This window comes from Punctularia strigosozonata (genome assembly GCF_000264995.1).
Source record: "Punctularia strigosozonata HHB-11173 SS5 unplaced genomic scaffold PUNSTscaffold_1, whole genome shotgun sequence".
NCBI classification, from domain to species: domain Eukaryota; kingdom Fungi; phylum Basidiomycota; class Agaricomycetes; order Corticiales; family Punctulariaceae; genus Punctularia; species Punctularia strigosozonata.
In genome coordinates, this window is record NW_006767433.1 from 2,456,923 (window position 1) to 2,467,636 (window position 10,714).

General features: G+C 53.9%; 5 protein-coding genes across 5 annotated transcripts; 2 read left to right on the forward strand and 3 right to left on the reverse strand.

Annotated features, from left to right (window-relative positions):
* Positions 1 to 86: 86 nt before the first annotated feature.
* On the reverse strand, positions 87 to 544 carry PUNSTDRAFT_41337 (uncharacterized protein; the record flags this gene model as incomplete). Its single annotated transcript, XM_007378817.1, has 3 exons — positions 87 to 222; positions 286 to 370; positions 439 to 544. 3 exons carry the CDS (start codon positions 542 to 544, stop codon positions 87 to 89), a joined length of 327 nt encoding a protein of 108 aa, XP_007378879.1.
* Positions 545 to 1,418: 874 nt separating this feature from the next.
* Positions 1,419 to 3,523, reverse strand: PUNSTDRAFT_117586 (uncharacterized protein). Its single transcript, XM_007378818.1, has 7 exons — positions 3,095 to 3,523; positions 3,030 to 3,039; positions 2,698 to 2,977; positions 2,412 to 2,629; positions 2,220 to 2,360; positions 1,895 to 2,160; positions 1,419 to 1,834 (listed from the first exon to the last, which is right to left on the reverse strand). Exons 1-7 carry the CDS (start codon positions 3,487 to 3,489, stop codon positions 1,672 to 1,674), a joined length of 1,473 nt encoding a protein of 490 aa, XP_007378880.1. The 5' UTR covers positions 3,490 to 3,523; the 3' UTR covers positions 1,419 to 1,671.
* Positions 3,524 to 3,991: 468 nt separating this feature from the next.
* PUNSTDRAFT_48837 (uncharacterized protein) lies at positions 3,992 to 5,943 on the forward strand. The gene is made up of 9 exons (XM_007378819.1): positions 3,992 to 4,312; positions 4,368 to 4,378; positions 4,434 to 4,665; positions 4,727 to 5,132; positions 5,188 to 5,234; positions 5,292 to 5,324; positions 5,389 to 5,450; positions 5,506 to 5,547; positions 5,604 to 5,943. The coding sequence occupies exons 1-9, from the start codon at positions 4,259 to 4,261 to the stop codon at positions 5,752 to 5,754; spliced, it is 1,038 nt and encodes a 345-aa protein (XP_007378881.1). The 5' UTR covers positions 3,992 to 4,258; the 3' UTR covers positions 5,755 to 5,943.
* Positions 5,944 to 6,287: 344 nt separating this feature from the next.
* On the forward strand, positions 6,288 to 8,397 carry PUNSTDRAFT_95410 (uncharacterized protein). The gene is made up of 7 exons (XM_007378820.1): positions 6,288 to 6,605; positions 6,662 to 6,802; positions 6,860 to 6,939; positions 6,996 to 7,300; positions 7,360 to 7,467; positions 7,516 to 7,709; positions 7,760 to 8,397. The coding sequence occupies exons 1-7, from the start codon at positions 6,382 to 6,384 to the stop codon at positions 8,358 to 8,360; spliced, it is 1,653 nt and encodes a 550-aa protein (XP_007378882.1). The 5' UTR covers positions 6,288 to 6,381; the 3' UTR covers positions 8,361 to 8,397.
* A 6-nt stretch (positions 8,398 to 8,403) lies between these two features.
* Positions 8,404 to 10,322, reverse strand: PUNSTDRAFT_48838 (YccV-like-domain-containing protein). The gene is made up of 4 exons (XM_007378821.1): positions 9,955 to 10,322; positions 9,749 to 9,905; positions 8,834 to 9,688; positions 8,404 to 8,775 (listed from the first exon to the last, which is right to left on the reverse strand). The coding sequence occupies exons 1-4, from the start codon at positions 10,282 to 10,284 to the stop codon at positions 8,534 to 8,536; spliced, it is 1,584 nt and encodes a 527-aa protein (XP_007378883.1). The 5' UTR covers positions 10,285 to 10,322; the 3' UTR covers positions 8,404 to 8,533.
* Positions 10,323 to 10,714: the final 392 nt, after the last annotated feature.

The window sequence follows — 10,714 nt, forward strand, 5'->3', positions numbered from 1 at the left end:
TGGATGTTGTTGTTCCAACAAACAAAACCAACAGCGCCCGACTGAATAACAGCATCCACTACGGTATCGTGGCTAAGGCAGGGCCCTCAGCTAATCTCGTGCAAAACGGCAGAGAGAATGGCATACCATCCACCATAGTCCTCTAGCACACCAACGTTGTGCTCCACTGTAAACCATCCCAATGCAACCACCTCTTCCCACCACTCTGGATCCTCTTCGTCACTGTTCAGGATCATCGTGACCAACCTTAACTAACGCCTTTCAACCAGATAATCCTCGATGCACCTCGCGGACCATTGGGGCCCACTCTGCGAGCGGGTTGGCACACTCTTGCTTGGATCGATGACAAGCCCTCGAGAAATCGCCGTGCCTGACGTGTATTGCGATATACTACGGTGCACTCAGTGCACGCACGAAGGCAAGGCGCGACACACATACCGGGGTATGTCCACGTTATTTCAAACCCGAAGCTTCGCCGGAGGTAGACATCCACGGTTTGCATCAAGCTTCGAGACAACTTCGTGCCATGCTGGGCTATAGTCATGCTCGTACTCGAAAACTGGGGCAAATGAGCGGACTCATCCGCATGCCTTCGTCATCACTTGCCTGCGTTCCCGCATTCACGAAGTATAGGAAGTCATGGCAAATCAGCTGTTCGTCCAGATGCACCGCGGAATGAAGCTCAGGCGACGGAGCAGGAATCCCCGAGCTTCGCTCATGGGCCTCTAGGTAGGATAGGGCGGCTAGGTTCCAGAAACATACACGGTCGTCATGACCCAAAGAAACCGAGTCCGGGACCGATGTGTAGGACATATATAGGTAAATTCGTCAGAAGCAGCGCATGTGTTTGAAACGAGCGACCAACCTCGCGGAGTGGGGATGATATATGGTATATGGTCCTATCAGATTAACCTCAAGTCGTTATGATTGCATGATAGCGCTGTTCTGACCGCCCCAAAGACAGCACGTAAATCTTCATGACAGCGTCCGTCGGACGACTGACGCTCCTTCGAGCTGCCGATGAATGTAGTCAGCGTAACTGCTTAGTCCGCAAGGAGCAGTTTCGAATTGATGTGCCTTGCGATAATCGGCACAAGTACTGACTAGAGGAAAGGGCGGTCTCCCGCCAATCCACCTTCGCTTGCACCTCCCTTGTGTGATTTAAGACGCAATGGTATACTCTACGTGTATACATGACAACTAGATAACTATTAATGCACCTTAGGATGCCAGCCATCCCTAGTCTTGGGCCATCTAATGCCAACTTAGGAAGGATGTGACGTACGCTAAATTGTTCTGCAAATCACTGTTATGTTTAGTAGCCGTACAACAAGCCATGTATATACTTCGTAAAGTCTGCGTAGAATCGACGATGTATGTTTGCCGTATACCGTATACGCTCCGTTTTGAATCGGAGTATCAAATTGGGGCGTAACACAGCCACGGTTAGCGATGCGTACTAATTACGGGCAGGGAGATACCAGAGCAAGCTCAGGTAACGAAACCGCAGTCGGGAATCTTGGGGACACTTGTAGTACAATACTTGACGCGTCAACAGAGCAATTCGTTGAGGCGTGAGCAGTCGCTCATCAGGTACAGTATGAGTGATACAACATCGTACATAGATTGGTCCGTGTCGGGTGGTGTCCGTTTATCTCGGAAGTAGCACTGTCAATGTGAATCCGCGTCAAGGGTTCCCCATCGGACTGTTCTCGTCGAACCGTGATGCCAATCTTCCACCCGCCGACATGCCAACACCGACATAGTTGATGCTGCGGTGCCAACAAAACCCTGACCCGACGACTGAACCACTGCGTCAATGAGAACAGGATACCTCATCATGGACACCCGTCGTCAGAACGTCGGGAGAGTGAAGAATGACATAAAAGCTCACCATTTGCTATAAGTTTCGACCGTGCGAAGGGCATCGTGATCCACTCTGTACCACCCCAACGCGGCGACGTCATCCCACCATGCAGGATCCGTTTCGTCGCTTGTCATAACGACTCGCGAAACTTCAATGCCTTTGCGCTCCATCAGTTCCAGCTGTATCTCTTGAACTCTTGTAGAGAACGCAGACAACGGGGCGAAACAGTCAGCTTTGGGCCTATCTTCGCAATATACGCCAAAATCTCCATGTCGGGCGTGTATCGCAATGTACTAAACCACGTGAGAGTGCGCTCAACAAGATGAAATTGATGCAGAAGCACGGCACACACCGGTGGCAAGTCTTCACCATCCAAGACATCGAATGTGACACGCAGATAGTAGTCTGCGATGTCCTGAAGCCTCGGGTTCCACCTAAAGTGCGTTGCCACTTCGCGCCACTGCGGAGCGTAGTCCGTTTCCCATTCGTACGGCTACACGCGCCGGTCAGCACCTCTCGCTCTTTCCTGCGGCGATATTCCCACCTGATGAACGCTGGTATAATAGAGATAGTCATAGCACGTAATATGTTCGTCAGGTTCCAGACTGGCGTGATGTTGGGGCGAAGGTTGGGTATCTCCGAGGCTCGTCGCGCGAGTCTCAGGGAAACTCAGGGTAGCCAGGGACCAAAAACTGGCATGAGGGTCGTTCTCAAACTGCGGGAACATCTTGACCCAATCCGGAGCGCGTGTGTACGATATATCTAGGAAGGAGCAGTATCAGTCGAACCGAAATTCAGGGCCCGTATAGGCGTGGTTAGCGTGGATTTACCTAGATTGAGCCACGATGGTACTACACTGTACCGTGGAGAGTCCGCATCGAACTGGACGGCCTGCCAGATATTCCAGCAGCCAATGTCTTCGAGTTCGGAGCTCTCCGGTTTCTTGAGCTCGTGCCATTCAACGATAGGGCCCACTGCTTGACGCAACCGAGGTACGTCGAACACCTCCCCGAAGGCAATGGGCGGAACGTCGGAACCGATGTGCGACGGTACAAACGGCGGAATGACCGGCACGCGATCTGTGATCAGTCCAAGATAGACTAGATTGGCCTGCAGAGATGGCCGTCAGCGCGGATTGAACGGCTCCACACGGCATACGCACATATGTCATGCTGGAAAGCAAGTCAGCCCTGCTCCTTACTGTGCGACGTTCCAAGCGGGACGTACACATCGTTCGTCCATCCAGCAGCGACCCAGGATGTTATATATCTCGTATCGTTCCGCAGGTTGTCACGGAAGCGATCCGTAGGTGGTCCCAGCACATATTGCTCCTCGTCCACTAGGAGGGAATTGTTCGAGGTGGAGGGACACGCCTGGCTGATGATGCGTGCTCTCTGGTAGCCTGTCCTGGCGTACGAGAAGGCCAAAGCGCCGATCGAAAGGAGGATCAGCAGTGACGCAAGGATAGCAACCAGGCGTCGGCGGGAGATGGTGCCTACGGCCTTGGGGTTGGGAGGGGAATCCAACCAGTCCCGGTCACCCAAGGGAGAGGGTAGCAGCGGTTGAGATGACTGGCTGCGCCCATGCATCAAGAGCGCGGCAAAGCGTCCCTTCTGGGCCATGTCGAGAGGACGGCAGAGGAAGAACTCGGATGCGATCCCTGGCTGGTGACTCGGATTGTGCGGAGGGTCGTTGCAGGCAGAGATAATGACGAGCCAGTGGTTTGCGAGAGTCGCGGATGAGCCGGAGTACGCGGACGGCGGTGAGCAGCTGGTAAGTTATGTGGGAGATCGGATGATGATGGCCATGGGGTGCGGGCATAGACCGCACAAAATGTAGGCGCCTCATGCTGTGAGCACGTTGACGTCGCGTCCGGTGCGGCAATGGATGCCGTCGGTGGGAAGGGTGCGCGCTGCGAAGAACAAGCGGCTTGCGAGTCCACCTCTCATTTGGGAGCGCGTTCAGCCATGGGACCCCTGCTTCGGCGGGCCAGCACAGCCCCTGCGACCTCCCCTGGTGTCCGATGCGTTGGCCGCCCTGGGCCGCCTTGGGCCCGACGGTGGGTGCCTGGGTCGCCGCGTCCGACGAAAATCCACCTTTCTCACCGACACCGATAGCGCGTTGATCTTCGACAGCTCAGGGTCAGGGCGCCCAGCCGGGGTCCTCCACAGTGTCACGATCGCCACTGTCATTCTCGGCCCACCACGAGGCGCACCAATCGAACTCTGAATTCGCCCCGGGATACATAATAATCTATCCTCCCGATGTCATCTCACGTCCGCAGACCCTGCCCGCGCTGGTCGATCGCATCACGGTATACAAGACACATCGGCCCTCACCTTCGTGCTCCTCAACGCCTGCTCGATCCTCACGATGGTCGTCCCTAACAGAATGCAGCTGCAAGTCGCGGGAGTCGTCGTGTTCTACATGTCGGCGGCACTGGTGGTCAGTCCTCCGTACATCCTTCCTAGTTTACGATTCCTGAATGCTAGTCATGCAGATGGTCTTCGTGTAAGTACTTATGCAGCATCCTGCAGCACCCGATCCTCCTCACGGCCTTGTTCAGAAACAAAGCCGTGTTGAAATCGTCTCCGGATCTTCCTCTGGTGTTCCTCTTCGTTCAGCTTGTCATGGCTGTGTTGCTCCTGCACGCGACAGCGTTGGTCACGTCAAAGGTCGAGATTCCAGCGATGGACTTGGCTGTTGCGAAGAAACTGCTTCCCGTGGTGTCTGTGAACGCCATCGGACTGGTTTTCAACACTCTCTGCCTGCGGGACGTTGAAGCCTCGTTTTTCCAGGCGCGTCTGCATTCAGTCCCCGCCATCGCAGACGGCACTTGTTAATGACCGTGACCTGCAGATTGCCAGAGGTATGCAATTGCCGCTGACCATTCTGGTCTCTTCCTGGCACCTCCATCAGATACCGACAAAGCGCGTGCTTGTGGCTGCTTGTGTTGTTACGGCCGGGTTTTTCGTCGGGATAACGCCTACGAGATCTCTTCCCAGGGATGCGACGCCCTCCGGCCTTTCGCTATTTTACGGCGTCATCTCGTCCTTGATGATCGCTATCCATGCAGTCCTTATCAAGTCGTCTCTGCCTCACTGCCAGAATTCGACCATTCAGTTGGCGTACTGGACCAACATAGGATCGGCCGTCATGCTCGCACCGTTTGTCATCTTCCATGGTGAAATAACCAAAGTTGTGGATCTGTATGCGACACCTTCTTGGGACGGGAATACATTCGTGTGGGGCAGTTTGGTGACCGGTATGTCTTATCTCCATTCACTCCGTGCACAGGATCTGAAACTGTCCGTCGCTAGGTTTATTTGGATTCTTACTCTGCGTTGCCGGGTTGCTAAGCATCAAGGTTCGTCATTTATCTCCAACGGTCAAGCATCGATTGCTCAGTGCTACGTCGGTGTAGGTTACTTCACCGACGTCCCATATGTTCAGCAGCGTATGTCACGTCACATGCCGTGCGGTGTCGAGCTAGACTGAGGTCGATTGAACGTTACCTCCAGGCGGCTAGATCGGTGCTTCAGACGGCCTTGGGCGTTTTGATTTTCCACGATATTCTTACGATGTGCGGTGATTACTCGCTCCTCAGTCCGCGCGCTCACACACAGCCCGATTTTTAGCAACCGCGCGGCATCCATCTTGACCATTCTTGTGGGTACCCTGTGAGCCATCGATTCCTCTCATACATCAACAGGATATCACGTTGACAGCCTTGTAGGTGGTACACTTGGATAAAATCGACCGAGAGTCGCCAGCAACCACCTTCGCGTCCAGTCGACCTAGAAGCGATGAACACTCCAAAGCACAACGAAGAGGAGGCGGTGGTGCTCTTTTCTGCGCCCGAGAAGGATGTCACGGATAGGGACTGAATCCAATACGACGAGTGAGCAATACGCGGCGTTTCGGTGCCATGTCGGCACTGCCGCGAGAATGACAACCACCCTGGGACAATATGTTTGCATAAGGCACGGCCGTACTTTGTATTACATACTGTATCTGGATGTATCTTTTCCCCGCGATATGTGGGCAGGTTGCCGTTCGAAGGCAGAGGCACCAGTCTGGTTCACCACCTCCGAAGCTTCTTCGATAAGTGCTAGCAACGGTGGCCTTTGGACATTGAACGGCGCTCAAATGCGGAACCTTATCCGGGCATAAGACGCAGATCACGATCGACCGCCACCGAGCTCGATCGGCGAGTCGGGCCTGCCCTTCGTATCATCGGCACCTCGTCCTTCTCGCTTCCACCATAGATCCAGGCAATCGCAAACGCCGACGGATTTTGCGCGAGTGGAGTTTTCAAGGGACCCCCGATGTCAAGTGTGACATCGCTTGATTGGGTTCAACGTTCATCTTCCCTCGTCGACATCCACATGCCGAGTGCGGTGTAAGATCGTGGAATCACCCGGAACCTTGCAAGGGCATGCAACGCGGGCGCGTTCGATCCCACTTATAATGCAAGGACAGCCCGGCACCATGATCGCCGCAACACGCAGGTCATGGCCACAGCTCTGTTCCAATCGCATACACCCCCGTCGCCGTCTACGTTGTCCAAATCAGACAGCGATGGCTCTCGTCTGTCGGTGGACGGGAAGAGTAGTGACGGCCTCGACACGCCGCTCACGTCGCCGGAGAGCTTTCCGGTGAAGAGATACGAGCGCCGTTTGGGAGACAGCGAACTGTCCTATTTCCTTCCCTCTCGCGCCGATGGTGTGAATGACATGTGAGTTGCGTTCGCGTTCTAGGTACCGCGTCACCTAACGATCGAGAGGTGTCCAGGTATCTTCACCTTGGTTTACGAACGACCGCGGAGAGGATGGACCGGACTCGAGTCCGTACAGTGTGGGCCATCTTGCGGCAAAGGCATCCGCTCTTAGCTTCGGAGGTCGAGTTCCATGACTACGACGACGTCAGATTTGTGTAAGTAACAGCGTGCGGGTTGTTGGAAACGACATGAGGCTCACTACCTCGTTATAGGTATACACCTGCAGCTTCCGTGGAAGATTGTATCAGTGATGCTGATGCCAATCTAGAGTATCGGACGCAAGGCAAAGATGGTATGCCTTCTGCATGCTTTCACTCCGCCGTTAAGCCATTTACACGGCTTCTCCAGAGCTTATCGACGCATACCTCAACGGGCCCCGGACACTGTCGAGCAATAGGTTATCATATCTCATCGTCTCTCGTCCGAGCGCTCCCAGGTCCGCCCCCGCAGATGACGCACCTCACGAGGAGCGTGAAAGCTTGCAAGACTTTGAAATTCTGCTGTGTGCTACACATTATCTTGGAGACGGCATGGCTTTGCATACATGCGCAAACGATTTCTTCACGATACTCGGAGGTCCACTTACGCAGGAAGCGTTGATCCAAATACTCTCCGACGAGGCTCCACCAAGATGGGATACACCGATCCACAACGTACATGTTCGCGACTCCCGTTACTCCGAGTGAGCGCTGACCAGTCCATTGTTTCATAGGCAGCCACTCTACCCGTGCCTCTCGAAGACAAGCTGCCGCAGACACACGGAAAATTCCAACAGGTCGCAGCAAAGCTCACATTCAAGGCCGAGCAGAGGAGGTCGTTTGTACGGATGTTTCCTCTTCGCTATATCGTCCGCTGACTCGGTGAGCAGGGTGGGCATGTCTTCAAAAGGAAAGGAGGGAAGACTCGGCACACGATCGTCCCAACGGTTTCCTTCGACGCTGTGCGAACTCAATCTATGCTGAAGAAGTGCAAGGCGAACGGTGTCTCTATCTCTGCCGCCATTTTCGCTCTATGCAACATCGCCTGGGCAAGAGTGAAGGACAGCAAGGATGATCTCCCCATGTTCGTCCCTGTTTTCGGGGCAATGTCACTCCCGCTGACTCGGCACGAAGGATGATGTACTCCGCATTGAACATGCGACCGTATTGCGGAGAAACCAACGGCCATGCGTCGTACTGGTTCCTTGCCGTTGGTTACTTCAACGTGGTCCTCCCTTCTTTCTTGTCGAAGTCGTCCAAGGCTGAGAAGATCTTCTGGCATCGCGCACGGGCTGCGAAAGAGCAGAGCAGCCGCGCCGCCAAAAGTCCTCTGGTCGCTGTCCACGCTCGGGAAATGGCCTCAGAGCGCGCCGCGAGGGCTCGTGCGTGGGGCAAAGAAGACGACGAAAAAGAGCGTGGCGTCTGGGTTCCGCCGCCTCCAAAGCCCGAGGCTGCCAGATCAGAGCAGCCCATCGTGCCCTCCGTGGCTCTCATCGGCCTGTCGCTCTTAGGAAATCTTGACGGGATGTATAAGCATGTATCCTATCCGGATGTGCAGCTCCACACTCTGACAACGGGATCACGACAAAGGCCAGGAGGGATGCTTCTTTTCGGGTACACGTTCGCCTCGAAGCTCTGGATCAGTCTTGGGTACGACGAGAACGGGTTTGACGAGGTGCAGATCGCTAGATTTTGGAACACTCTTACTCTTGCGGTGGACGAATTCTTGGGGTAGTAATGTCCCTTTGGTAGTTCTCGATAGGTGTAATAGCATCGTGCATGGACTTGTATTACTATAGCACATGGACATCATATCCGTTGAACATGGAAAGGTACCATGGCTGTACGAATCTGTTCGTTATCGCGCAGCTATATTCCTTCTGAAACCACAACGTTCTAGCCGATGTGCTACGGAGGGGTACCAGAGATGACAGGATCGGGAAGGATGCCTTGCTTCACCCACATATCGGCCACGGTCTCGTCTTCAGGATACCCGGAACGTAAATCAAAACTAGAAATAAATCTGCCTCTTGCACTGGAGTCTATCTCCACATCGTCGAAGAATTGTCCTAAGCGAAGAGTGCCGTCCAGAAATCGTTGAACGCGATCCGTTTGGAAGTCAATTAATCCAATATTTTCTTCGGCGACGTCTACGACCATGTTATAATAAGGAATGATATTGCAGTACGTTGTGATGAAATAACTCACAGCGACTGGGTCCGTTGGTCACGAGTGCCTGGTAGAAGGGTTGCCTCCGTCCTCGGTTGAGTTCATCCACTTTCATTTGATTCATCCACTGTTCAGACTCGGCGCAGACAGGGTCCCAACCGACAATCACACCATCATACTCGTATTTGTTATGCCGAAACATTGCGCCCACAAAGTATTTGATTGTGGTATTCAAGCGGCTCCGGCGACGCACGGCCGTCGAATCTCGTCGATCCTCCTCTACTTGCTGCTCGACCATGCGTGATACCGTAGCTCTCGGTTCTGGATGAAGCGCCGGTGCGAATACGTCCATCATGACTGCCAAAGCATCCAGTGGATATGAGTTAGAAACGGCTGCCACCCGTGCCGCATACTGTACGTCCTCCGGTGTCATCATCGAGTTCGCGGCGAACCCAGCGTAGACGGCGGATGACTGGGAAATCGGCGAGATTTGTTCTGCAGTGGGCCCTGCGAACGCATGAAATGATCCAATTATATTCCTGGCTGCGCGGAGGAGCATCTGGCCTGAGGTTGCAGGCTGTCGAAGCGTTTGCGAGATTACGCTTTGCGTGATCCGCACCCCGGCACGCGATAAGAGTTCAGGAACATCGGTTTCTGCGGAGAGTATGGCCTTCGTTTCGCTGCCGTATACATCAACTATGAGCCCATATGGTCCGTCCGATGGAGTCGGGACCTGGGCGAGGACTCGGAATGGAAGTCCTAGAGGAACGGCCTCGAAGCCGAGCCTTCGAGCTAGCGCCACGAAGACGTAAACCAGCGAGATGGGTATTGTGGCTCTGCATGGAGACAAGAACCAATGCGGAAAGTGGTTGTATAGATCATGGAAACGGAAATCTGGCGTGGATAAGACATTAGGATCACAACGGCAGTGGGGAACATGGCTTTTGTGCTTACCCGACGCAGAGGCCAGGCCTTGTTTGCGCATGAATGCACAGATAGCAATGCACACTGTCCGCATGTCGTTGGTAGATCGGCGAGTCTCGATGATTATGTCCCTCGATGTCAAGTAGCGATGGCAAGCGCGGGCTAGGTCATCGAGTTTGTTCGACAACTGCAAGAATATTCAGGCACGTAAGCTTGCGGTCAATAATGACGCCCACCTCTTGATGGGACACGCCAAAGAAGCCTGACAGCCCATGGAATGCTTCTTCCATAAGGACCTCCGGGGGATCTTGACGTAGTAGGGACCAGGTACGTATGGCATTGTAGCGGGCGATAACACCTTGGACACTCTTAAGCCAGAAGGCACGCGAGATGGAACGCCGAAGAAAGCGCTGTGTCCTCCTCGGGTCGGTAGCCTTGTCAGCTGTGAAGTAGTCGAGCTCTAGCTGCACTACATCCCATGCGTCGTAACCTAGGTCTTGCACCAGCGCTCTTCCCAGTTCTCCTCGATTTGCGGGCTGCACTGTGATGTCCTCTACTCGAGCCATGGTCATCTCGTCTATACGGCGACGAAGAGCATACATCGTCCTCCAATTGCAGTTGGCCTCATATTTCCGTTGCCTTTCCCTGCCTGGATCCGAGTGCGTGTAGCGAACCTGATAATGCGCTTTCCAGAGCGAAGGCCGGATTGCAGCTTGTCGAAGAAGAGAACTAGCCTCAGAGAAGCTGAGTATGGTATTGACGGAGATATCTGTGTATCGATGGGAGGGCAGTTGACTCAGTATGTGTTCATAAATCTCTAGAGGCAACGACATATCGTTGTGAGTTCAGTTCGCAGTGTACCTGGCAAAGTAGATCAGGGGATCCGTATACACTGAAGTAGGCCTCACAGATCATGTGAGTTTCACTGACGGTGCTTTGGTTGGTAGCGCAACATCTGATTCTTACTATCAGCGCTTCCCCTTGCTCCAGGCGCTA

What these genes read in the sequence shown, in the direction of transcription:
- PUNSTDRAFT_117586 (XM_007378818.1), bottom strand. Translation starts at nt 3,489, where the DNA reads ATGGCCCAGAAGGGACGCTTTGCCGCGCTCTTGATGCATGGGCGCAGC. An exon ending in ATTATACCAGCGTTCATCAG is followed by an intron (nt 2,361 to 2,411) that starts GTGGGAATATCG and finishes CGGCGCGTGTAG; the next exon opens with CCGTACGAATGGGAAACGGA. An exon ending in ATGGTGAAGACTTGCCACCG is followed by an intron (nt 2,161 to 2,219) that starts GTGTGTGCCGTG and finishes CACGTGGTTTAG; the next exon opens with TACATTGCGATACACGCCCG.
- PUNSTDRAFT_48837 (XM_007378819.1), top strand. Translation starts at nt 4,259, where the DNA reads ATGCAGCTGCAAGTCGCGGGAGTCGTCGTGTTCTACATGTCGGCGGCA. An exon ending in TTGAAGCCTCGTTTTTCCAG is followed by an intron (nt 4,666 to 4,726) that starts GCGCGTCTGCAT and finishes CGTGACCTGCAG; the next exon opens with ATTGCCAGAGGTATGCAATT. An exon ending in ACCATTCTTGTGGGTACCCT is followed by an intron (nt 5,548 to 5,603) that starts GTGAGCCATCGA and finishes ACAGCCTTGTAG; the next exon opens with GTGGTACACTTGGATAAAAT.
- PUNSTDRAFT_95410 (XM_007378820.1), top strand. Translation starts at nt 6,382, where the DNA reads ATGGCCACAGCTCTGTTCCAATCGCATACACCCCCGTCGCCGTCTACG. An exon ending in GGGATACACCGATCCACAAC is followed by an intron (nt 7,301 to 7,359) that starts GTACATGTTCGC and finishes ATTGTTTCATAG; the next exon opens with GCAGCCACTCTACCCGTGCC. An exon ending in AGCAAGGATGATCTCCCCAT is followed by an intron (nt 7,710 to 7,759) that starts GTTCGTCCCTGT and finishes CTCGGCACGAAG; the next exon opens with GATGATGTACTCCGCATTGA.
- PUNSTDRAFT_48838 (XM_007378821.1), bottom strand. Translation starts at nt 10,284, where the DNA reads ATGGCTCGAGTAGAGGACATCACAGTGCAGCCCGCAAATCGAGGAGAA. An exon ending in AGGCCTGGCCTCTGCGTCGG is followed by an intron (nt 9,689 to 9,748) that starts GTAAGCACAAAA and finishes TATCCACGCCAG; the next exon opens with ATTTCCGTTTCCATGATCTA. An exon ending in GACCAACGGACCCAGTCGCT is followed by an intron (nt 8,776 to 8,833) that starts GTGAGTTATTTC and finishes ACATGGTCGTAG; the next exon opens with ACGTCGCCGAAGAAAATATT.